The 23,029-nt window shown below is 46.4% G+C and overlaps 1 protein-coding gene across 1 annotated transcript; it reads left to right on the top strand.

The window, feature by feature from the left end:
• The first annotated feature begins 105 nt into the window (after positions 1–105).
• On the top strand, positions 106–22,752 carry HOOK2 (hook microtubule tethering protein 2). The gene is made up of 22 exons (XM_035104920.1): positions 106–214; positions 4,295–4,380; positions 4,810–4,882; positions 5,301–5,351; positions 6,295–6,427; positions 6,996–7,063; positions 7,387–7,449; positions 7,701–7,781; positions 9,840–9,997; positions 10,115–10,255; positions 11,525–11,726; positions 12,061–12,171; positions 12,775–12,862; positions 14,306–14,375; positions 14,993–15,130; positions 15,632–15,719; positions 19,273–19,307; positions 19,556–19,638; positions 19,812–19,915; positions 20,111–20,218; positions 20,990–21,061; positions 21,463–22,752. Exons 1-22 carry the CDS (start codon positions 167–169, stop codon positions 21,631–21,633), a joined length of 2,172 nt encoding a protein of 723 aa, XP_034960811.1. The 5' UTR covers positions 106–166; the 3' UTR covers positions 21,634–22,752.
• The last annotated feature ends 277 nt before the right edge of the window (positions 22,753–23,029 follow it).

The raw sequence follows: 23,029 nt of genomic DNA on the forward strand, positions 1-23,029 counted from the left end.
AGAGCGTCTCGGTGCCTCGCGGGCGGGGCTGAGCCTCTCCGGTTCCGCCCCAGCTGCCAACGGCGGGGCGCGGGCGGCTGACGTCACGCGCGGGCTGCGCAAGGGGCCGCTCTAGGCCAGCAGGGGGCGTGGCGCTCGGAGTACCGCGGCTTCCAGCGCCGGAGACATGAGCGAGACGGGCCCGGCCGGGCGCTGCGGGGCGCTTCTCACTTGGGTAAGCTCGGGAGCTGGAGTGCGGGGCGTCCCCCGCCGCCGCCACCGCTCGGCTGATTCCCGCCACCACCTTCGTAGGGCGCCACCAGCCCCGAGTTACCCCCGCTTCCACTGCCCCCCCCCACTGTCTTCAACAGGTGCCTTCTCGCCCGGCTTCCTCCCCTAGCCGCCTGGGATAACCCTTCCTTGGGGAAGGGGAAGAATGGCCTGCAAGGCCACACGCGCCCCTCTTTTTATTATTCCGGGTTAGTTTAACCCGGGATTCCCGCTCACGTTTCTGCATCCTCACGGACGTGCTTTACACCCGCTGTTCCACCCATAAGTATTATGCACCGACAGAGGATGCGTGTTGGGTGTGTGTGTGTATGAATGTATCGTGTGCATGTAATCACCCTGGACACCTGTAATAACCACCTGGTTTGGTGAACACGGGTGGGAGAAACGTCGGTTAAAGTCTGCGGCGAAGGCCTGAACTTAGCAGCACCGGTTTCTCAGCCCCTGGAGTTCCTTCCAGGAAAGTCTTGAGGCCTCCCGGCTACCTCCCAACTCCGCTTCTCAACTCCCAAATCCTCTTAAAAACCTCCCGGTGCCGCAAGTCTGCCTTAAAGCCTCGGGTTATTTTTGTAGGCTCCGCTCGACACATAGTGACTCTGCATTTGCGCTCTTTGCCCCCTGGCGCTGCGGATTATCTCCGTTCCCTCCACCCGCTCCTTTAAACTAGCTTTTTCTTTCGTGTCCAAAACTGGAATGATTAGGGCTTCTAACTGTTGGTTGCTGTTCCTTGAGATTCTGTTTCTCTGTCCTTCCACCGGAAGAATCTTTCCCCACCACCTGCTGTGCCCAGCACCAAATGCTGAACAATGAAGGGTATCTGATTAATTCCCATCTTGCCAAATTCCCCAAGGCGTAACATAATGAGAGTGAGGTTGAGAATCTAGTTCAGCCTGCTTAAAAATGTGTATAACAAGACATAGAGGTTTGTAGTTCATCAGAGGAACAAACTTAAAACAACTTGGAATGTTAAAAAAAGAAAGAAGGCAACACTTGCTCAATCTATAGTTCAGACCAGTCTAATTGGTGAGGTTAAATATGTGAGAGAGCCAGAGACTGGATTATTGGAAATATATTTATATGCTACTCAACTGGGACCCAGTTCCAAACTGGACCATTTCATACCAATCCTGAAATAAGGAAAAACATTTATTTGTGTTGATTTGCTTATTCTTGAGAGAACCTTTGTGGAAGCTGCTATTTGTCCATTAATTTGATTCAGTGTTTTGAGTACTGTAGAAGATTCAGGGATCTGACTAACATTCATGCTTTTGGGCCATATGTGTAATAAAGTCTACAATGCGAAAACTACTGAATTGTTAAATTCAGTTGTGTCACCTGTGAGCCAAATCAAGGTAACAGGGTTTTCTCCTATTGCGTGTGTTGAAGTAGCTTACAAATGTCAGGATGCTTTTATGATAATCAACCATGCTTTGTGAATTGTTACTGTGACAACTTTAAGCATTACTGTAATTGCCACAGTCTGTACCCTTTGCATTGCATTTCTTTCTACCCCTGCTGCTTACCTCACTGCTGACTTTCACTCACTCCCCCCACACCGTGTGTATCTGCTAACTCGGGTTAACAATTCGTGCATCTGGTGTAGTAGTCCACAAAAGCTTATGCCATAGTAAATTTGTTAGGGTTGTATTCAGAGTACCCTTAAATTCCCCTATGTGTGAAAAGAACAACTTCTGTTTGTGCAATGATACTTCCCCCCCCCATGTACTCCCTAAATCTGTTCTGTGGGTTCCCTCAACTCTCCAGAGCAGATTTGGGGATAGCGGGGGGGGGGGGCAGAGGAAGGAAATCTTTTTGCACAAGTGGAAGCCATTTTCCCTCTCACAATTATTTAATTGAATACCATCCTCCTACTTTAAAGTACCACAAGACTTTTTGTTTTTTGCATTAAGATGGTGAAGAATAAGTGGATTTTGACTCAGAAGCTTCACCAACTTGCTCAAGGAAAATATTTCTGTCTGGAAAACGTTTTCTTTAGCAATTAGAACCAACCGGAGGAATCTTTGAAGTATTATATTTGTGTGATATTTATATTTGTATACTTCATTATTGTCACATTTTAGATTTAAATGATTTTTAGTTTTTGCTGGAAAAACTAGTGTTCGAACAACTAGAGCAGCACTGTGCCTGACTTAAAGAATGGCCGCTTGGCTTTTTAAGAGTGGCTGCTGCTCTGCCCTCCAAGAGCTTCCTGGTTAGATTGCCCTATGTCCTGTTTATCACTAATAGCTGTAATGAGAAAACCTTGTTCTTCCATTGCTAATCACCTTCTCCCTAACCCATCAGGCCAAAGATCCCGGATGCTTCTATCTCTGCCCAGGGCAGAAAATACTAGAGTTGTTGTTTCTAGATTCTATATGCAACAGCTGTCATACAAGGAAGGATTTTGGTATGATCAGCCTTTCGTAGCACTGCAGCAGTAAGAGAGAAGGAGCTGAACCTGTCAAGCTTGTCTCTCCTGCCCAAGTATTAAAAGCACAGGAGTCTTTTACGCTGAATTGAGCAGCCCTAACACTGTTTTTCCTCAATACCCCTGTGCCTGGGTCCACAGATGCTGTTGGGGGCTCTCAGCTAACAAGGAATGGTCTTTTGTTTATGGGACCTGGATATTTAGGAAATAATTTACTAATGCAAGATGCTATTAGCCAGAGCTCTAAGATGGACCACTTTAGGATGCTTTCACATGGCAAGACCTGTAAAGACTGCCCCCAACAGGAGAGGCCCTTCTACTCTTTGGCATGTTGAAGTCAAATGTCAGTCGCTGACACTAAAGGAGGCCTGAATACTTGTGTTTATATGTGATGCAGTATCTCAGGAAAAACATCAGTATTTTACCTCATGCAGGTAGTTGATGAGACTTGTATTAAGAGGGGTAAACAATTTGGAGGAGGTAGGCACACATGGTTTCCGAAAATGTAAGTTTGGTCTAAACATGTTGATTCCAGTGAAGAGCTATGGGATCTGATTTCTGCACAACTGAGAGTTCAGTGTAACTTGAAAGGCTGATAATATGACACAAATAGGGCCTAATCCAATTTAAGGTATTGCCACTTAGCTGTTTCAGTTGAGAACCATAAGAATTAGGACATCAACCAAATGAAATTTTAAGGAGCAGGTACGCAAAATAAAGAGGAAGGTAGGGTGTTTGTGGCATTCACTGGATGTAGTGTAGCCACCATCTTCCAAACAGGGCACATTAACAATCAATAGTGAGGTAGGTAAGAGAAATATCTGGCCCTGTAGAAAACCCCAAATTGGACTGGATAATTCAAAGATGGAAAACTTACTTGTTTTGGTAATCTTTTTGGTTATTATGAAAACTTTAATGTGTTGTTTTAACCTGTTAGTTGCAATTGAGGGAGCAAGGTTAAAATCAGGGGGAAACAAGCAGGGATGACTGTGTGCGTGTTGGAGGAGAGGACCAAGGCCACTCTTAAATCTCCTAGGTGTAAATCCTGTAGTTGTTCTCTAGGCAGGAGGTAGCTTGGAAGACTTCTATTTCATTATACTCAAGGATGCCCTGACTGTGAGCGTGACAGCTGGGCTGCCTCTGCTTAGTGATTCATTGTGTATATCAGCGCCTTGCAGGCATGTGGGAGTACTCGTGCTGAGCTCATTGTGGGGGGGGTGCATGTGTGTGGCAGGCACTGTTGTCTTGTGGCAGACTTATCTATTGGCATAGATTTTCAAGTTTGGTTTTAAAGATCTCGGTGTCCAATCATGGAGCCCAAGTGCACCTAAACCTACATAGGGTTGCCACCTTCAGCCAAGATTCTTTGTAACTCCACAATTTTCATTCTTATGGATGTATTCCCATTAGATTAGTTATCCAGAAAAAGTGCATTTTTTTTTCTTTGATATTGACACTTGTCACCAGCAGCCCTGACAGATTTCAAGTTGTGTGCCCCTGTAGGCTGGTTCAGAATAGGCTTCCTCTGTTCCGAGATCCAATAATTCACTATTTTCGCACCTAAAGTGTTCACTTGCTGATTTGATTTGTTTCCTCCAGCTGCAGACATTTCATGTTCCATCTCCATGTGCCAAGGAACAGGATTTGGCTAGTGGGGTCACGATTGCCCAGGTGCTGCACAAAATGTGAGTGTCGTGGTGGTTATCTTAACGAGTGTTCACAAGTGTTACCATGGCCAGCATGGCAAAATTCTCCCCTCACTCCCCCACAAATCTCTCTTTGATCTCTGCCCCTGGTTAGCGGGTTGATTGTTTAAGTTTGTGCTGCCAGAAATCAGAATTCCCTCCCTAATGAGTTAATTTGACGGTTTGATACTAGAGAAGGACAGACAACAGCTTAGCAGCAAGAAAGCTCCTGTGGTTGCCTTCTTTGTCACATTGGGACAATGTAAATGAAGCTGTTTGTGAGACAGAAGACAGCAGAGCTCGACTCTAGACTGGTGAAAAGCCACTATGGAATCTGTTTCACAAAGCTTATGTGCAAGATTACAAAGTTGCTCAGTTTGCTTTCTGCCCCCGAACCAAAGGCAACAGCTTTATGGTTTTCATTTCCAGAGACCCATCTTGGTTCAATGAAACCTGGCTCTTGAGGATTAAAGATGATGCCGGTGACAACTGGAGGTTGAAGGTATGAAGTGAGAATGGGGTGAGTGGCGGTCTCTAAGACATAGATGCTTAGCAATCCCAAATAATTGCCAAGAAATGAACTCCAGAAGTCATGAGGCTCTGACTTAGCAATACCTTGAAAGCAGAGTTGTTCAATTTTAAGGGTTTCTTAGCTGCCTTAGGTTGATCAGCCATCTTTGTGATTTGAAGATGAGGGTGGGATTTGGTAGGAAGGGCTCTTCACCCCAATTGGATGCCTGTCCTGCATCAACCCTGGACTCTTCTCTCCCATCAGAGTAGTTCTGAAGATGACTGAGCATGACCAGCTTTTTTCTTTCTTTCTTTCCATACCAGCATGGGAAATATGCTTGTTGGCTGTATGGCCTTTGGAAAGGGGAAATATAGTAGAAATTTTTATTCATCCTCTATCTTGCCTCCAGGTGAGCAACTTGAAGAAGGTCCTGCAGAGTGTGGTTGAATACTCCCAGGATGTGAGTACCTTTTCTGGTTTGGCTTTGCTGGCGTGGTGGTGATGTATTTCAGGGCATGGCCCAAGCCTCCAATGAAAGTTAAGGGTCTCTGCTTAGGAAGTAGAGCAGCAGGTGAATGCTAAGGAACAAAACTCTGACAATCACTCAGCCTGGCTGTATTGAAGCCATCACTGAAAGATGGAGCTCATGGTTCCAGTCTAACATTCTTTTTTGTCCCCAGGACCCACCTATCCCTTTGATGGTAATTAGTTTTAGCTGGCTTTAATACTGAATTTTAGATTGTTGTAGTCTGCCCAGGGACCTGCTGGTGAAGGGTGGGTAATAAATAATGATAATAATGATAATAAATAATAATAATAGAAATAGCTCTGCTCTAGAAAAGCTGGGTAAAGGTTATTGGTTTTCTATGGGTGTGCCTTTCTCTGTGTACAGAACTCCCAAGACACAGTTGACAGCCAGTGGAGACTTAGATTGGGGAGATTTTGTTTCAAATCCCCGATTAACTCCAAAGCTTCCTGGGTGGTGACTATATATGCTACCCTGAGCTGTTTGGAGGAAGAATGGGATTGAAGTGTAGTAGTAGTAGTAGTAAATACTCCTTAGCACAGGCAGTCTTGCTAACAAGTCCACCCAAGATACTAGCCCATAACTTCTTTTTAAAAAAATTTCACCTTTCCTCACATGCCTGTGCAAGTCATTTATTGCCCACTGACAGAGCCTGTTGCAGTTTCAAAAGCTTCATTGTTTGGTCGCTTGGAGGCTTACCACAGACTAGTGCTGGACAAGTGGCAGATTTCAAACCTAAGATAAAGATACTGAAAAGTAACGTGTCCTCTCCCAGGCAAATTGCTGTCACAGACGCAGTGAGATAGGTGGAATAGGTGGCAGCAACAGTGAAAGGTCTGCTGGCTGTCAGGAGCTATATCCACTGCTGTCTTCTCAGGTCCTGGGCCACCAAGTCCCGGAGCAGCTGTTGCCTGATGTAGCTCTGGTTGGAGAATTGTCTGACACAGCTGAGCTGGGCAAGCTACTGCAGCTGGTACTGGGCTGTGCCATCAGCTGTGAGAGGAAGCAAGGTATATGTATGCAAATGACAATTACGATGGGGGGGATGTCACAGTGGAGCTTTATGGGCATCTGTGCCATGAGGATGACTCTGCAATGGCTGCTTTAAATACCTGCTGTGGGTGGGTGGGGTTTAGGAAGCATATGCCCAACTTGTTGTAGCATTGCTGTCCTGCTTACAGGGACTTACAGTTTCCCATCATTAGTCCTCTCCATTCAGGTGTCTCTTGCCTTATTGATATAATTTCAGGATCTCCTTAAGCTGGAGCTTCCAATCTTTCTCCCTGGGTTTTCTCCTCTCGGATTTCTTCGCCCCTGATACTAGTTGGGATATCAGCCTCTTAAATAAGTTTGAGACAGAAGGAGGGTTCAGTGAGAGACAGACAGACACACACAGAGAGAGAGAGATCTGACATTCTGCCACACCCACAAAAATACTTCATTGAACTTTGGGCCCCACTCGCGGGGGCTGTACCAACCCTCATGGCTGCATGATTTGGGGCAGGGGAGGGAATCTGGCCAGAGGAGGAAGGAACTAGTTGGAGAGTAACTTGAGTGCCCAGCCTCATCTGTTTGCAGATCACATCCAGCAGATCATGACCCTGGAGGAATCTGTGCAGCATGTTGTTATGACAGCAATACAGGAGGTGAGTGTGACTATGTCCTGCAGCCTAGATGCAAGCCATTAGGCTCTGGAATTGGATGTTTGCTTTGTGTTGCTAATGATCTCCCTGGTCAGGAAGTGCCCCTCATTCTCAGCCTATGATCTTGCCTCTTCCCAGGTAATGATTGCTACTTTTGTGCTAGTCCCCCCCCCCCAAGTCCTGCCCACTCCCTGCTGCCAGGCCTGGTGCTCATTAGATGAAAGATGTTCTAGTTAACCTATGGCTGTTTCCTGGAATACAGGGCTTAGAAAGTTCTGTGAGTCACCTCTATGTGTCCAGTTACCAAGCCTCTTTGTCTTTTGCAGCTCTTAAACAAAGATTCATCGGACACGCTGAGCTCAGAGACTTATGGGAACTTTGACAGCCAGGTACTTGTGATATATATTAAGAGTGGGTGGGCGGCATGAGCCCTAATGGTGCAAATTCAATAGATGTAGGCTGAGCAGGAATGGAGAAAGAGGTCCTTTTTTTTTGGTGGGGCCAGATGAGGTAATGCGAAGGAAGAAGGCTAGGCTTGGGCTACTATGAGTGGCTTGCATTGCTCAGTGTCTGTGGTAGTATATAGACTTTTATTGACTGACTAACTGACTCCTTGTACCTTTCCGGTTTTCCTTTGTAGTCCAGGAAGTATTACTTCCTCAGTGATGACCTAGAGGAGACGGATGACATGCGCCAGCGCTGCCATGACCTAGAGCAGCAGGTGGGTGCCTCTTGGGAGCCAAGAATATTGGAGGTGGAAACCAGCTCTGTTTGCTGTGGACTTAAAAGAAGGTTCCTCAATGTGCATCAGGTGGAGGAAGCCAGGAGACTGTTCATAGGAACAATGAAAAATTACCGAGCACCATCAGGTCTCCAATGGGTTCTGCCCTTCCTTGGAAGTAATGGGGAAGTATATATCAGGGATGGGGAACCTGTTGTCTCGCAACGTTTCGTTGACTGCATTGTCTGTCACCTCTGAGCGGCTGATGAGAGATAGGATTCCCAATAACATCTGGAGGGCCACAGGTTCCCCACCCCTGGTATCTATTCTGTGCTGGAATTTTGCAGGAGTCCTGACATGCCATTTTCTGAACTGCTATCTTGATTACCATCCTTTCTCTCCCCTTCCCTCCCTGCCTGCCTCTCCATATTGCACAGCTTCATGTGCACTGAGTTGGTGGTGTCTGGGGACCGGGCCTAATCTGGGCATTTGGATATTCTGTCTTTCCTTATACTGTATGAAGGCAAGGTGAGGGCCAGCCTTCCTTTCCTCCCTCATGCAGTCCAGCTTCCGGGGTGGGGTGGGAAGTGCAGTTCTTTGTGGTTGGTGTGAGCTTGCTGGGCTGCATGGAGACAGCTGAGCTTGGCTGCAGTGTGGTGTGCGAGTCCGTGTCCCTCCTCCTAATGCACATCTGTTCTTTCCCTCATTGTTTTTGAGATTGCTGTGGACGAAGAACAAGACCAGCTTGGTAGTTCTGGGGCTGACCTTGGATTCAGTGTTCCTGGGCTTTATGCCTCTTTTTACCTGTTAAAGCCATATGAACAAGACTGGTGTCCGGCAGAGGGGCTAAATTTAAAGAGCAGACAGTGCAACTGTGGAGATTTTGGTTGTTGCAGGAAGGGTGGGTTGTGGGGGACCTGAGAAAGGATAGGCTGATCTCGCTCCCTTTACAAAAACAAACCCTTTACTCCTCCAAGGTGCTAAAGTGCCCCTGGAGATGCAGCCCCCTTCAAGAAGGTGAGTGTCTTCCCTCTTCCCATGCTCTTGCCTATGATAACAGACCTGCTCACCCAGCAGTGGAGCCCCATGCCTGGTGGGGCCAGCCTAACCTCCTTGCATGAGCATGTGCCATGTTGACAAGTTAACAACTGCTTGAGAGTGTTGGAGGAGTTGCTTGCACCCAGTACAGAAACAGGGTGGGGCCTGGCCTGAGTTAAAAGTGCTTTCAGACTCTGTACTAAAACAGCTACAAATCCACATTTCTGCATTCTAGGTTCTAAACTGCATATGAAGATTCTGGAATCACTTAGGTTTAGGGGATGAATATACAGGCTGAGGGTTTTTTTGTGGCCTCTTCATTTGGCAGCATTTAATCTTCGTAGCAATTCTGGATCCCTGCAGCAGGTTGGTAGGTGGCTGTAATAAAGTTTTCGCTTCCATTCAGGAAGCATAGGTCCTTGGCAAAAAGTCTGCCAGAGGTGCAGAGAGAGGAAGTGAACTTGCTTGCTAGCAGTTCCTTCCAGTAGCTCACACATGCTTTAGTAGTACCTGTGTGGATGATAAAAATTCTTTCCCGCCAAATGAGCTGGTGCAAGAGGAATCCTGATGAGGCTAATTTTAATAGCTGCTGTGCGTGTTGGGGCAGGAGGCCAGCTGTAGGCATTATTTTGCACATGCATGCAAATGTATGTTAAGCCTACTCTGTTACCCACTGTATGGTTCCATAGTTTTGCAAAATCTAGGGACATGTCTGCTAGAGCAGCAAAAGGAATCGATTGCTTGTGGCTACATGTAGCAATTTGATAGAGAGTGGAAGAGCAGGATTCTCTTCAGCCTGCTTAAAGCCAAGGGAACAAAGTGAACAGCCAAGACTTAAGGAGCTATGCTTCCGCTCCCCGCTTTTTCTAGGGCACTACTAGAATGAGGTTGAATGTCACAGGCTGGTTGGGCTTACGGAGGACCTGGGAGAATCCGCAAAGTTATTAGCTGGACTAATAACTTAGAGCTCTATTTCTTGACCACCTCCTAGAAACTAGTCTTCCTCCTCCCTTCTCTCAGATCTCCAACCTGGTGGAAGAAAAGAATACTTTGGCGCTAGAGAACAAGAGTCTCCGGGAGCAGAAAAGCTCCCTTGAGTCAGATGCTGCTGGGCTCACTGGCAAGAAGTTGCTTCTGCTTCAAACCCAGATAGAGCAGCTGCAAGAGGAGAACTTCCGGTAAGGCAGATACTGGGGTGGGGAGGTTATATTGCCCTCCGGATAATGTGCCCAAAGGCAGTGGAGTCCAGAGAATAATTAGAAGAAAAGTCAAGCTAACTAGATGTGTTTGGCCAGGCTGGAAAGCAGCAGAGATGACTTCCGAGTGCGTTGTGAAGATCTCGAAAAGGAAGTGCTGGAGCTTCAACACCGCAATGAGGAGCTGACCAGCCTAGCTGAGGAAGCCCAAGCACTGAAAGACGAGATGGATGTGCTGCGGTGAGTGTGCCTCAATGCCTTGGCTGCAAGAACTGTGAAAATACCCTTTTATTTTCGTGGTTATGTGTTACGGCTTGTGAAGCAGCCCTTGGTCCAGCCTGGGCCTGCTGTGTGTCAAAACTCCACATTTGTGAATCTTGGGCCTCAGGTGTGCTGTGTTGCCGTATAGGCAAACCTCCCAGTGCAGTTGCTGACTAACAGAGGTCTGCTTCTCTCTATATTTGGACACTCTTAGGTAGACAGGCCGTTTTTGCACACATCCTTAAGTTTAACGTGGTGATCTTTGCCACTGAAATGGCAGAGAAACAGATTCCCAACAGCTACTGAGGGTTGAATGCAGCTATGGAGAAGAGTTGACAGTCCCACCAGAGGGTTTGTGGGTGGCTCATGCCCATACACTGGGGCCCTGATGAATGCTGTCTCTCTTCCAATGCTTGACGTTTTGGAAAAGCAGAAGCAAATTAGTCCAGGAGTTTTGAGTGAATATGTGGAATGTGGCTTCTTACTTGGAATCCAATTAGTACTGCTGAATAATCAAAATCTCTGCTATCTGGAATTTGGTGGAAGTGGGGCAGCTTGTGTGTAAAGAATTTAGTTTAATTGAGAATGTTAGTAGTTCAAGGGGGATGGGCATCTGTGCTGGAACAGCAGTCATTGTAGCTTCTCACTATTACCAGTCTTCCTTTTCCTGTGTTCGTGAGTTTTGTACAAAGCATGCTGTTAGATAGCTTCACACAGATTTCTTTTTTTTGCTATACATTAAAGCAAACTCAAGTTTTGTTGTAACCTGTCAATTTTTAGACTGTTTCACACAAAAATGTAGACATAGTGCTTCAGTTCTAGAATAGATGCACTGACCCATAACTTCATGTGATGTAAAAGAGCGTCAGCAAGCCTTGGGCTTTCATACATCCTCTTCTACCACATCCCAGTGGCTGGAAGGAGAAGCGGGGAATCAAATGCTTTACTATTTGTTTGTTGTGTCCAAACCAACAAAGGACAGTTACCATTTGACTGTAACTTGTTTGCAACAATCCAACTTAGAATGTTTGCCTTAAGATGCATGGGATACTTGTTGCTTATCCATTATTGTTTCAGTTTTGGCACCCTTTGACCTTGCTGCAGCAATTCCTGTTTACACAGCAGTTTTCTATAGCTAGTAGAGTTACCTTCTGTCCCTCAACTTTTTATCCAATAAATTCAGAGTAACCTGACATTAAAAACTGTAAAAGATACCTATACTTATATCTATATCCTGCTGTTCTGCAGTCACTCCTCAGACAAGGTGGGACGGCTGGAGGCTATGGTGGACTCCTACAAGAAGAAGCTGGAAGACCTGGGTGACCTGCGGCGGCAGGTTCGGCTGCTTGAGGAAAGAAACACCGTCTACATGCAGCGGACTTGTGAGCTGGAGGAGGAGCTTCGGCGTGCAAATGCTGTCCGTGTACAGCTGGAGGCACATAAGAGACAGGTGAATTGGTGTTAATGGAGAATGCATTTGAGCAGACTGCAGCCTTCAAAATGCACTTGCAATACTCTGTCCTGAAGGGATCCTAAAGATAGATTGGAGCACCATTGGAGCCAGAAAGGCAAAACCCATTTGACCAAGATTGACCTGGTAGCTGTAGCTGTGGCTGTGGCTTTGCAGGCAAAATTGTTGTCTCGAACAATCTTGGGAGGACTTCAATACCAAACATAGATTCAAGACAATCTGTAATGAAAAGCAGCGTTGCTGATTGCTTTGCAGCAGGAGAAGAGGGCAAAGATCATAAGCACAGCAAAAAAAAACCTCTTCCCTCTTCCAGGTGCAAGAGCTCCACAACAAACATGCAGATGAGGCTTTGAAGGCGGAGAAATGGCAGTTTGAGTTCAAGAATCTCAAGGAGAAGTTTGAGGCTCTGGTAAAAGAAAAGGAGGTAATGCAGAACTTGTACCACAAGATGATGATGAGTGTTTCCTTTGGCTTGCAGGTGAAGGCCTAGTCCAGGAGTGAGGGAGCTTTCTCAGCTTGGGGCCCACATCCTCTCATGGGTAGATTTATGGAAGTTGCATGCAAGTGTGGGTGGGGCCAGAGGGGAAAGTGGGTGAAGCAATGGATGTGACTTCTCTCTTCATTGAAAGGGCTACATTCTGGCCGCGCAGGAGCTCGAGCTTGGTGGTGGGTAGGTGTGTATAGATATAGGTATGTCCATACAGATATTTTTATATATGCACCCAAATGCACCATGCTCACCTACTTACCCATCCGTTATCACAGTTCAATGACTCATTCCAGCCTGGTAAAGGAGGGCACAGAGCAGGCCTGGAGAGCATGTGGGGCGAGTCCCAAATGTCAGAGAGCCTTGAAGGCTGCATTTGGCCTGAGAGTCTCTACTCCTAGTCTTGTGGCAAGAATAGGGAAATCTGGCAGGAGTAGCATCTAGTTTCTGTTACTTGGACAATGTAGTACAAAATGGCATCAGCCCACCATAGCTTAAGTGGTCCTTTTCTTGGAGTGATTCCTGACTCTTTCCCTTTAGAGGCTGATTGAAGAGCGGGATGCCTTACGGGAAGCCAATGAAGAACTGCGATGTGCTCAGGTACAGCAGAAATTCCTAAACCAAGCAGGTGAGTATCAGAAGTTTTCCCCACCCTATTGAAATCCAATAAAGTCTGGCTCAGAACAAAGATTGGATGTTAAGGAGAAAAGGGACATGTGTTTCAGGGCCAAGTGCACTGGAGTTACAGTGAACTGGCAGTCAACTACATTTAACGTTTGTTAATACCCGAACAGCCACAGTGAGAGATGGGGAAGCTGCCTACTTGCTGCAATCATTAGGGGAGATTTGTTCCATCTGAAATGCACCGGGGGGGGGGGGGTAGAGCCACCTCAGTGCTGGTGCCCAGAATTTTTCGCTGCAGGAAATTCAACTAGACCCTTCTTTGTGCATTTAGGTGTTGATTTAAGAGCATATTGTTTAGACATTTATTTTATTGAAATGTCCTTTGATTTAGTTGCTGATTGAGCGTTGTGCTTCCGTTTTTGTGATTCCTTTTTGGTTGTTATGCCTGTTTTTGTGAATGTATTTTATATTTTTTTACTATGGTTGTTTACACCTGAAGATTCCCTTTGAGATGGAAGGGTGCAGTAAAAATAAATGAATTAAATACTGTCGTTTTCATTTTTAAGAACTTTCTACAGGCACGGACAAGGGGATTCCCTTATCTGTTAGCTTTCTTAGAAGCCATAGGAAGGCTGAGAGGGTAGGATTTTAATGCATTGGACTGTTTTTATAAGCTGGACGGATAGCTCCGTTGGTAGAGCATGAGACTAAAAGTCATGAGTTTGAGCCCTAGTTGGGCAAAAGATTCCTGCATTGCAGGGGGTTGAACTGGATGACCCTTGTGGTCCCTTCCAACTCTACAGTTCTACGAGCAGCTATATGGAACAACTTTTTTACTGGTTTATTTTAATTAATGTTTATTACGTAATTTGTGATCTTAATTGTTCTGATATGTAAATCACCCTAGGATCTCTTTTAATGAAGGGTGGTAAAGAAATTATATAAATTAAATTTTAGGCTAAGCCTGATAGGATCTCACACACCTATCTCCAAGAGCTTTGCCTACAGCCTGTGTGTGAGCTTGGTCTGCATTGCGGTTGCCTGAACCAACTTGTAGGGGAAGACCTTGTATTATGGTTGGCTGCTGCCTGAAGTGAGGTTACTGGTTTCACCTCCCATCTCTGGGTGGCTTTCCCCAGCCTTCATTCTTCTCTTGTTTAAATGTATTTCTCTTGATGCCAGTGTGGACCATGTTTTGCTAAATACTGCTGGGACCCATAACTGCACTTTTATTGCTCCAACTCAGGGTAGATGAGTTGTCCGGCCCTGGCTAGGTCAAGTGACATGGAAAGCTTGAGTGATCCCATCTTAGAGGGTTGTGCTTTATAGCAAGGTAGTATTTGGGAACAATTGGCTCCTTCCCTCCAACAACACCTGTACCTTTGGGTAGAAAGCCAGAGTAAAAATAAATGTATCTTCTGTTTCTTCCCCCCGCCCCCTCTTGCAGATACCATCCTAGAAGAAATTGCTTCTCCGGTGGATAACTTAGCAGCTGAGATCATGCCAGCAGAACTCAAGTAAAGTTTGCCCCCTTGGGGATCCTGTCTTGAAGGCAGAAGGGCAAAAGCCTATGGGGCCTATTTGAATTTGGGGACTTGCTGCTATTCATAATCATACTTGATTACTTCCATCAGCCAGAGGTTGGAGTCAGTGTTACCCTGGCATCCTTTATCACCAAAAGAGAAAGTGGTGGTGGTGAGGGGGTGCTATCCTGGATTTATTTTTCTGATACTGTAGATGAAACAAGTGCCATCCCAAGATCACCTTCAGCTTGTTTGCTTAAGCCTGTACCCCAGTTTTCTACTTCATACAGTCATGAGATCTTAAAAAGGTCAGGCTCTAAGTGAATGCTCCTAATGTATAGGCTAGATAATACAGCACGGTAATCTCTATGAATACTGTCTATCCCAATATGCATTGCTCTGCTTTGGCCCCCAGTTCTACAGACTGCATCTTCTCTATGAGCTGTTCTGCCTTTTAGTACAGCTTTTAGGGCTGGGAGTGGGGGAAGGGGTCAAGAATGGGCCCACATGAAGCAGTGGGGAAGGGGGTTGGGCTGGGAAGCTGTGGTGGTCCACAACATTGGATAATGCCCCAGCTAATAATTGTAACATTTTGTGTTTCTTGCGGCCAGGGAGACCATTGTGCGGCTGCAGCATGAGAACAAGATGTTATGTGCACAAGAGCTGTCCTATCGGCTGCAGCAAACTGAATTGCAGGGGCTGCTGGAGGAATCTAACCGTACTAAGAACCAGCTAGAGGCACAGCAAAGGTATCCAATAAGCTGGAAAGTTTGCAGTTTGTCCCCACTGGTCTTAGGAGATCCAACCTGCCTTCTCCAGTCCCTCTTAACCTTTGGAATTATTTTTATTCACTGTTCTTCCTCTTATCTGGTAGGCAATATTCTACTTCCTGTTCTAAAAACCAGTGGGGAAACTCTTACTGTTGGCCCATCAAGTGAAACCATGTTTGCATGGTCAACTGGGGAGTGTCCTTGAGCTCAAGCACTGTTTGCATGATCTACTAGGAAAGTTCTTTTTTTAAAAAAATATAATTTTGTCCTAGCTTACCTTTGTTAACTAGTGAGGGGCAAGCTCCCTTCTCCTCTCATTGCCCTGGCTCAGAAATAAATAGCCATTTGAAGGTGTACTACTTATCACAGTAGCTTTTTGCTAGGCGCCATCTGTACAGACAGTCCTGTGGGCTTTGTTGCTGCTTGCAGCTGGCTTTTCTCTTGCCTTTTTTAATTTGATTTGCCCTTCTCTCCATCCAGACTGAGCCAGCAACAGATCACTGAGCTCAAGGTGCAAGTAGAGGAGCTGCAACGGGCCCTCCAGGAGCAAGGAAGCAAAGCAGAAGATGTGAGTTTGCTTGAGAAAAGAGGGTTCTGTGAGGCCTTGTCAGAGTCAGGCTCACAGGGAGGTTTTGAAGGAGATTTTCACAGGGGCTGGTGGTGTCTACTCTCAGCCTGAATCCGGACCTTCTTACAGGGTGGCAGTATTGGAAACTGGTGGAATAAACCCACCTGTCAGTTTCTCAATGGAGACTTTAAACCAAGACAAAACAAAGGTGCTGGGCTGTAATGAGATCTTTGTTGCAACATCTAGTCTAGGATTGTGTGCTCTCTGTGTACCAAGTGGGGGAACTCTGCCTGTATATTGGCAGTTTTTAGCCTTCCCAAATTACCTTGGGGTTCGACGCAATGAAAAAGGAGTGGGGCTAATCCTCAGATACCGACTGCTGCTTGATAGGATTGCTGTAATGTGGGTGGTAGAGATTCCTTGAACATACAAATTCCATGATAAGGCTACACTTGTGGGTCTTAGGAGCTGCTAAATTGCAGTTTATGGTAGCTATGCTGGACAAAGGAGTGCTATTTGGCTAAGAACCTTTTTTCTCAGGTTTGGGGGCTTGTTGCCTATTGGGGGAGGGAGAGCAAGTACTCGCAGGCTGTAAGTGTAGTTTTGCCCCAGTTTGAGAGCCACGTGTCCCCTCTCCTGTGACCTGTTCTAATGTTCACCATGACCTTCTGCCCAAACCTCTTTTCCTCCTCACTTCCCTAATCTCACTATGCTAACAGCCCTCTCTTTCTCCCTTCTGACTTGCTGGCTGTCCTGTCCAGGCCATTGTAAGTACTTTCACATTCTGTGTTGCTTCCACCATCTAACCTACTCTGCTGCAAGCTCACTGTTGCTTCCCTTCTGTCTTTGCTTGATTCTTGGTGCTGCTCTGGGTCCACCTGCCAAGAGCTGCTAAGGGGCATGCGTATTCCGAAGGTTTAGAGGAGCACAAGTTCAGTTTTCTTAGTGCAGAAGGAAAGCTGGGAATCCTACCGTGTTTCCCCTTTTTTAAGACACCGTCTTATAACTTTTTTCCCTCAAAAAAACACACGGTGTCTTATTTTCAGGGGGTGTCTTTTTTTTTTACGGCGCTACAAGACTTGGGTTTTGTGAAGGAAGAACTGTCTAGGGATAGATCCGCTCTGGGCGCCGGCGCTGGAGCCCTATCGGTTGCGAAAGCTGGCGCAGATTGCAACGTAAAAGAGGAGATACTCAAGCCGTTGCATTGGGACACCTTGCTGGAAAAAATGGAATATCTCCCCGTTCGCAACGCTTTTAAAGCCTTCCCTTTGTCCCCTTCCCGAGCTGACTCTCCAAACATTAATGAACTCCCCCCTCCCTTGCCCTCCTCCCCTCTAAAGTGGCAGCCTGCCTGCAGGGACGATGAGGTGGGAAACCTCTTTGCCAAGTTACCATACAACAGTTAAGAGAGGGGTGCGGGCAGATGGACAGGTTGCCCTCCTCGCCACCCCTCCAGGCTCCCTGCGCTCCACCGGCAGCTGCTCTTAAGCAGCGGGGGCGGGAAGTGATCGTGCTGAGGGATCTGGCTCCGGAGACTCTGAAGGGGGTGGGGTGGGGCTGCTTCATCCAGCGGCAAGCTCGCAATGCCCCCCTCGCCGTCGCTAGGGCTGCTGAGGCTGGATCGCGCCCCTTATCCCGCGCCTGCACTGCGCGCCACGTTTTGCCCGATCCGACCCTAACCCTAACCCAGAGAAACAGCGGGCCGTCACCTACGCTGCAGCGGGCCGTCACCTCCGGCCGCTGCTCTGCCTCGGGCCATGCAGCCCACAACGTTCCGGCGGCGCGGCTCCCGCCGCCGCCAATCACCCCATTGCCGCTCTGGCACCTTGGGCCATGCAGCCCACAACGTTCCGGCGGCGCGGCTGCCGCCGCCGCCAAACGCCCCTCTGCGCGGAGCACCGGATCACGGAGCCGGTCTGCAGAGTCAGCGCCCAGCAACACCGTGCTGGATTGAGGAGGCGATGCTCCGTGCGGCGCTGCTGGGCGCTGACTCTGCAGACCGGCTCCTCGATCTGGTGCTCCACGCAGCACTGATCAGCACCGACCCGGCAGGTCGCCGGATCAAGGAAGCGGCCTGCCGGGTCGGCGCCCAGCACCGGATCGAGGAAGCTTCTCAGGGTGGTGGTTGGGGGGGGGGGGAGAAAGAGGGAAAAGGTGTCGGCGGGGAGAGAAAACGCGCGAGTCGTCTCCCCTTTCTTTCCTGCTTAGCCGGCTTGCAGGCATTTTACAGGAAAAAATGACGTGAAAAGAAAAAGGCAACGAGCCCGGTCAGCGGCGTCTCCCTCCCTCCAACTCCGCCCCCCAAATTGAACTCCCTGACACCCCCCCTTAATTTTTGGCCAGAGGCGTCCTCGGGCCCCGTTCCCACCTTCGCTGCTGGGCGCCTGCAGGTAGACCTATGTCTTATTTTCGGGGTATGTCTTAAATTTTAAAAATCTTAAAAATCCTGCCATGGCTTATATTATGACTACGACTTAAAAAAGGGGAAACACGGTAGGTGCTGTTTTGAATTGATAATTTCTGTTCCAAACGGCATTCTGATAATCTGAAAAGGTAGGAGCAGTCTAGATTTGTTTCTGAATTGGTGCAAAGTAGTTAACTGTACCAACATCTCTTAGGAGATATGCTCTCTCCTACACAATCAGTAACTGTTCATGTTACTGCCCTGTGAGTCTTGTATATTAATAAGTCTGTAAACAATTATGGTTCAGCATTTTCCAAAGGAAGGTTTCTTCCTACTGGGATAATTGAAAAGGAAGTACAGTAGAGGAAAAACTTCCCAATGGTTGAGAGCTTTTAGGCTGGAGATGAAAGAGAAATGCTGTTGATGTGACATTGAGCAATGTAAACCAACATTTGCACACCTAGTAAAAGCTGTAGTAAATCTTGAAAAGTAAAAGCTTTTGCATTGCCCATATCTGTTGATGCTACTTGAGTGACAGACCCTGAATGGTCTCAGGTGGAGGGAGGGGACCTGGGCTTTTACTGATGGGAGTAAGGTTTGAATCCATGAATGGATTAGTAACTGGTATAGAAAGACCTTTTGTTTTTTTACTGCAGCCTTGTTAATTGACAGTAGGATTGACCGTAGAGGTGAGCCACTGGCTGTGTTTAGTTCACTTACTGTATACCGGATATTTTTATCCCCCACCCCCCCCGTCATGCCTGCATAGACAACCATGTTTGCAGAACTGTATGGAATTCTTCGTACCATTTTAAGAGTGTTTTTGAGTCAGCAGCACCCCAGTTTAACTTTCCTAGTTCATGAAGACAAATCTGAACTAAAACCTTGAACTCCTAGTGCCCCCATAATTAATCCTTCAAAGTCAGCAAATTTATGCATAACCTGAGTGCAGGAGGTCTTCAGGAGTACAGGGTACACTATAGCTACACAGGTTTTAGTATTCTGTCAGATATACTGAACATAGCACTAGCTCACTCTAGTGGTCAGATGACGACAACAACAACAACAACAACAACAACAACAGCTTAACTACCGATTGATCTGCAAACAAAATAAAAATTCTAAGCAGTCATTTCTCTCTCTTTTTAGTCTTCTCTCCTACAAAAGAAGCTGGAGGAGCACCTGTAAGTGATTCAATTCAGTTTGAGGGGCAGGGTTGGAAAGGGCTAAAGCTCACTTGGTTTTCTTTGTTGCATTTGATGAATGCATATCTGGGGTTGTTATGGGTCCAGCTGTGCTGCTTAGCAACATATTGATGCTGTCACGCAATACACAGCAGGGCTTTGGTTCCACGCCCTTCAGGTTTCTGGTCCTTATTCTTCAAGACAACCTGCATGCCTAGCTTCTGTTTCTCTTTCTGTTTCCTGGTCAGAGAGAAATTGCATGAGGCCCACGCAGAGCTTCAGAAGAAGAAGGAGTGCCTTGATGAATTGGAGCCCAAAGTGGACAGCAACAGTAAGTGGGTGGATGGCAGATCCATTGCTTTATACCAGAATGGGATGGGATGGGCTACCCAGAAATCAGAAGACCTTGCAGAGCATAAAGTGAAGATTCTTGCTACTCCTTCTGTCCCCTGTCCACATTTTGGGGTCAGGTGACAGCATTGACGTTCCCACCTTTCTCAACAGCTGCCAAGAAGATTGATGAACTGCAGCAGTCTTTGAAGAAGAAAGATGAAGATATGAGAGCCATGGAGGAACGATACAAGCGTTATATGGACAAAGCCTGCACAGTAAGTCAACTCTTTCCAGTGCTTTTTGCCACTGCACAGGCATACATTGGTGAAGCCTCACTGAATGGCTTTGTAGATTGTACACACTTTCCTGTGGTTACTGTGATTCAGTCAGCAGTGTTGCTTCAGTAGCTAAATGGTCTTAGCCTCCCAAAGCTAAGTGATTATGGAAGATCTCTCTTTATCCTTTCACAGGTCATAAAGAAGCTGGATCCCAAACAGCAGCCTCATGGAGTTCCACTGGAGATCCAGGCTTTGAAAAACCAGCTGCACGAAAAGGATAAGAAAATCAACCACCTGGAGGTGAGCTCCTCTTCCTCTTTCAAGGATGAGGGTTGCAGCTTCTCTTATGTAAGAGCCTGCCTGATTAGGCCAAAGGCCCCTCTAGTTAAACAATGTAATTTGCTCCCATGAGAGGCAGTAATGGCCACCAAACTTGGATGGCTTTAAATAAGGACTAGACTATCAGCGGCTGCTAACTATGGTTGCTATGTATTTCTTCCATTGTTGGAAGGAGTGTGCTTCTGAATACCAGTTGCTGGAAACTGCAGGAAGGGACACAGCTGTTGTGCTCTGGTCCTGCTCGCAGGCTTCCCAAGGGCATCTGGTGGGCCATTGGCCTGATCCAGCAGGGCTATTCTTATTATAACAAGTTTCCAAAATTAACAAGGATGTGCGCACTGCGGCCCTCTTACCCATAAGCTACAGGTGTCTTGGGTATAATGCATTAATTCCTTATCTTCCCAAAGTCAATATAAATTATTCCAGATGAGTGGTTTGCCATGCATTGCCTGTTTCGACCACCCTGTTAGTAGCCTAGGTACGGTAGTTTCTTTCTGTTGTCCTTACTTTGCTTTCACTTGGGATCAAATTGGTAGACTGAGGTCCTACACCTCTATATATCAAAAAGGAAGAGGTACACTTCTCATCTCCCCTCTGTTTTGGTTGGCATTGGCAGCATAAGCTTGGGGACTTTCATAATCCCCCCCAAAAAACACACATACACACACTGCCTTGGGGTTTAGCAGCATGACCACCTACCTTCTTTTTCCTTTCTGTGCTTCATCTCATTAGTCGGATTTTGAGAAGACAAAATCTCAACAGGAACAAGAAGAGAAACTCATCATCACTGCTTGGTATAACATGGTGAGTTTGAATTGGACTGGGCAGGGGTGTGAGAGAAGGTTGGCATACTGCTTTGCAGGAGAACATGGGCTCTGAATGCATACAGGCAGGCAATATGCATAACTGCTGTGGAGCTTAACATCCTGAGAATCTCTTACTTTTCTGACTATTTTGGTACTAGACGTGTTTTGCAGCTGCTAAACACTGAGTAAAATGTCTGAAGTTGGGCTCTTTACAGTAGATCATTTTGATGATCCTATATATGTCTGGATCACAGAACATGGCCTTTTTGAATTCAGACTTTCGTGTCTTCTGACGCATACTGTCCTGGTCAGAGCCCTATGGAGGAAGAACAGTGAAGAACATCTCCATCCAAGAGTCTGCTGGCACAAGCCAAATATTTCATTTCTTTCCCACTGCAGGGCCTGGCACTGCATCAGCGGGCTACAGAGGAGCGATCATCAACCTCTACACCAGTCCAGTCTTTCTTGGCCCAGCAAAGATTGGCCACCAATTCTCGACGGGGTCACCTGAGCCGAGCTCAACCCTTGCTGCTTCGATACGTTGGTACAGACAAACCTCAGTTATCCTGATCTGGAAAAGCTGTCCTGTGGATCTTCTAAAGAATGCTCACTTCCTAGGGGGGGAGTGAAATCGGAATACCTGTTATGCAGTGGTACTTCCTCTGGAAACCCCCGTTTTATCGCTATTGTTGAAATTCATTCTCTGATACTAAAGATTATTCCTATGCCCAACTGTAGTGCTTGTTTTTTTTTATTAAAAAAATGAAGACTCTTGAGCAGCAAAGAGCTGGATTTTCCCTTGTCATTGAAGACCTACATGTTCCCTCTTCCACCGCAGTTGGGAGCTGTTGCATGGCAGTACCCTGGGTGATGGAGAGGTATCCTTCAACTGTGTTCCTTACCCACCTCTCCTCTTTTGTACATAGTTTCTGTATAGCCCTGTTCCCCACCATTAAAAATGTTCTTTACCTAATGATGTCATCTGCAGAGGGTACGGAGGGAATATTTTTGCTGCAATTCACATCTCCCCTTATGGGATAGGCCCCAGTCTTGGGTATTTTTGGGGGTGATGAATGCATAAGGATGAGATGGCTGATTTGATAGTGGCCCTGCATTTGGAGTTTGACTCCTTTAAAAAGATAGCATCAGTTCCTCAGGAGTCAGATTGCATTGCCTGAGGCACATTATGGCACAGCTTTTCTTAGTGACTTAAGAATCCCTTCTAAGAAGGGGCAGGGCCTTGGTACAAAAAAGCTCCATTTGAAAACATATGAACACTAAATTGACTTTAGACCCTAGGAGTGAAGAGAGCCTGCAGTCCTGCCCAACAGTAGTTTGTGTGCACATCTGTAACTGTGTTGTCTTCACGGCACTATTGAGTGCCTGGTGTGGTGGTGTTTGTTGTGTTTTTTTTGAAAAAGTGTTACTCTTTTTCTCCCTTCCCTGTTAGTATCATATTCAGAGACATTGCAAGATGCAGTATCCTTTTAAAAATATGTTCTCCAAATTTTGATTCTTTTTTTTTTAAAGTGAAGTTCATAGTTTTAATGCTGTAAATTATACATTTTGTAAAGCTATCTTGTATCTCTGCCTCTTTATTTTTCTATTGGACAGAAGCCTGACATGCAATGTGGGAGTATGGGATATGTCTATAGAATCTTTACACTACAAATAAAATGTTATAAAATCTTTTCTGTATCCTCATTCCTCTAGTAGCAACAACTATTGCTGTTGGGCAGTAGCCTTCATCTGGGAGGACCAGCCGTAGCTGTTAGTAGTTCTTTGCAGTACTTTTGTGATGGGCCAGGTGTAGTTCAGGCTTCCCATTAATTCTGAGATGGGATTTTCCTCTCTTGGAAGTTTAGTAGACCAATCAATTGCAGTTCCCAACGGGCCTTGGAAGAAGATACATTTTGGTGTCATTGTCCTTAGTTGATTTGACCTACTTCAGAATCTGGGCTAATAC

Source organism: Zootoca vivipara, chromosome 2, assembly GCF_963506605.1.
Source record: "Zootoca vivipara chromosome 2, rZooViv1.1, whole genome shotgun sequence".
In the NCBI taxonomy this organism is placed as follows: Eukaryota; Metazoa; Chordata; class Lepidosauria; order Squamata; family Lacertidae; genus Zootoca; species Zootoca vivipara.

Excerpts from the sequence above, each read along its gene's own strand:
- HOOK2 (XM_035104920.1), top strand. The coding sequence starts at position 167 with ATGAGCGAGACGGGCCCGGCCGGGCGCTGCGGGGCGCTTCTCACTTGG. Across the intron at positions 12,172-12,774 it reads CTCTGGTAAAAGAAAAGGAG|AGGCTGATTGAAGAGCGGGA; the intron begins GTAATGCAGAAC and ends CTTTCCCTTTAG. Across the intron at positions 21,062-21,462 it reads TCACTGCTTGGTATAACATG|GGCCTGGCACTGCATCAGCG; the intron begins GTGAGTTTGAAT and ends TTCCCACTGCAG.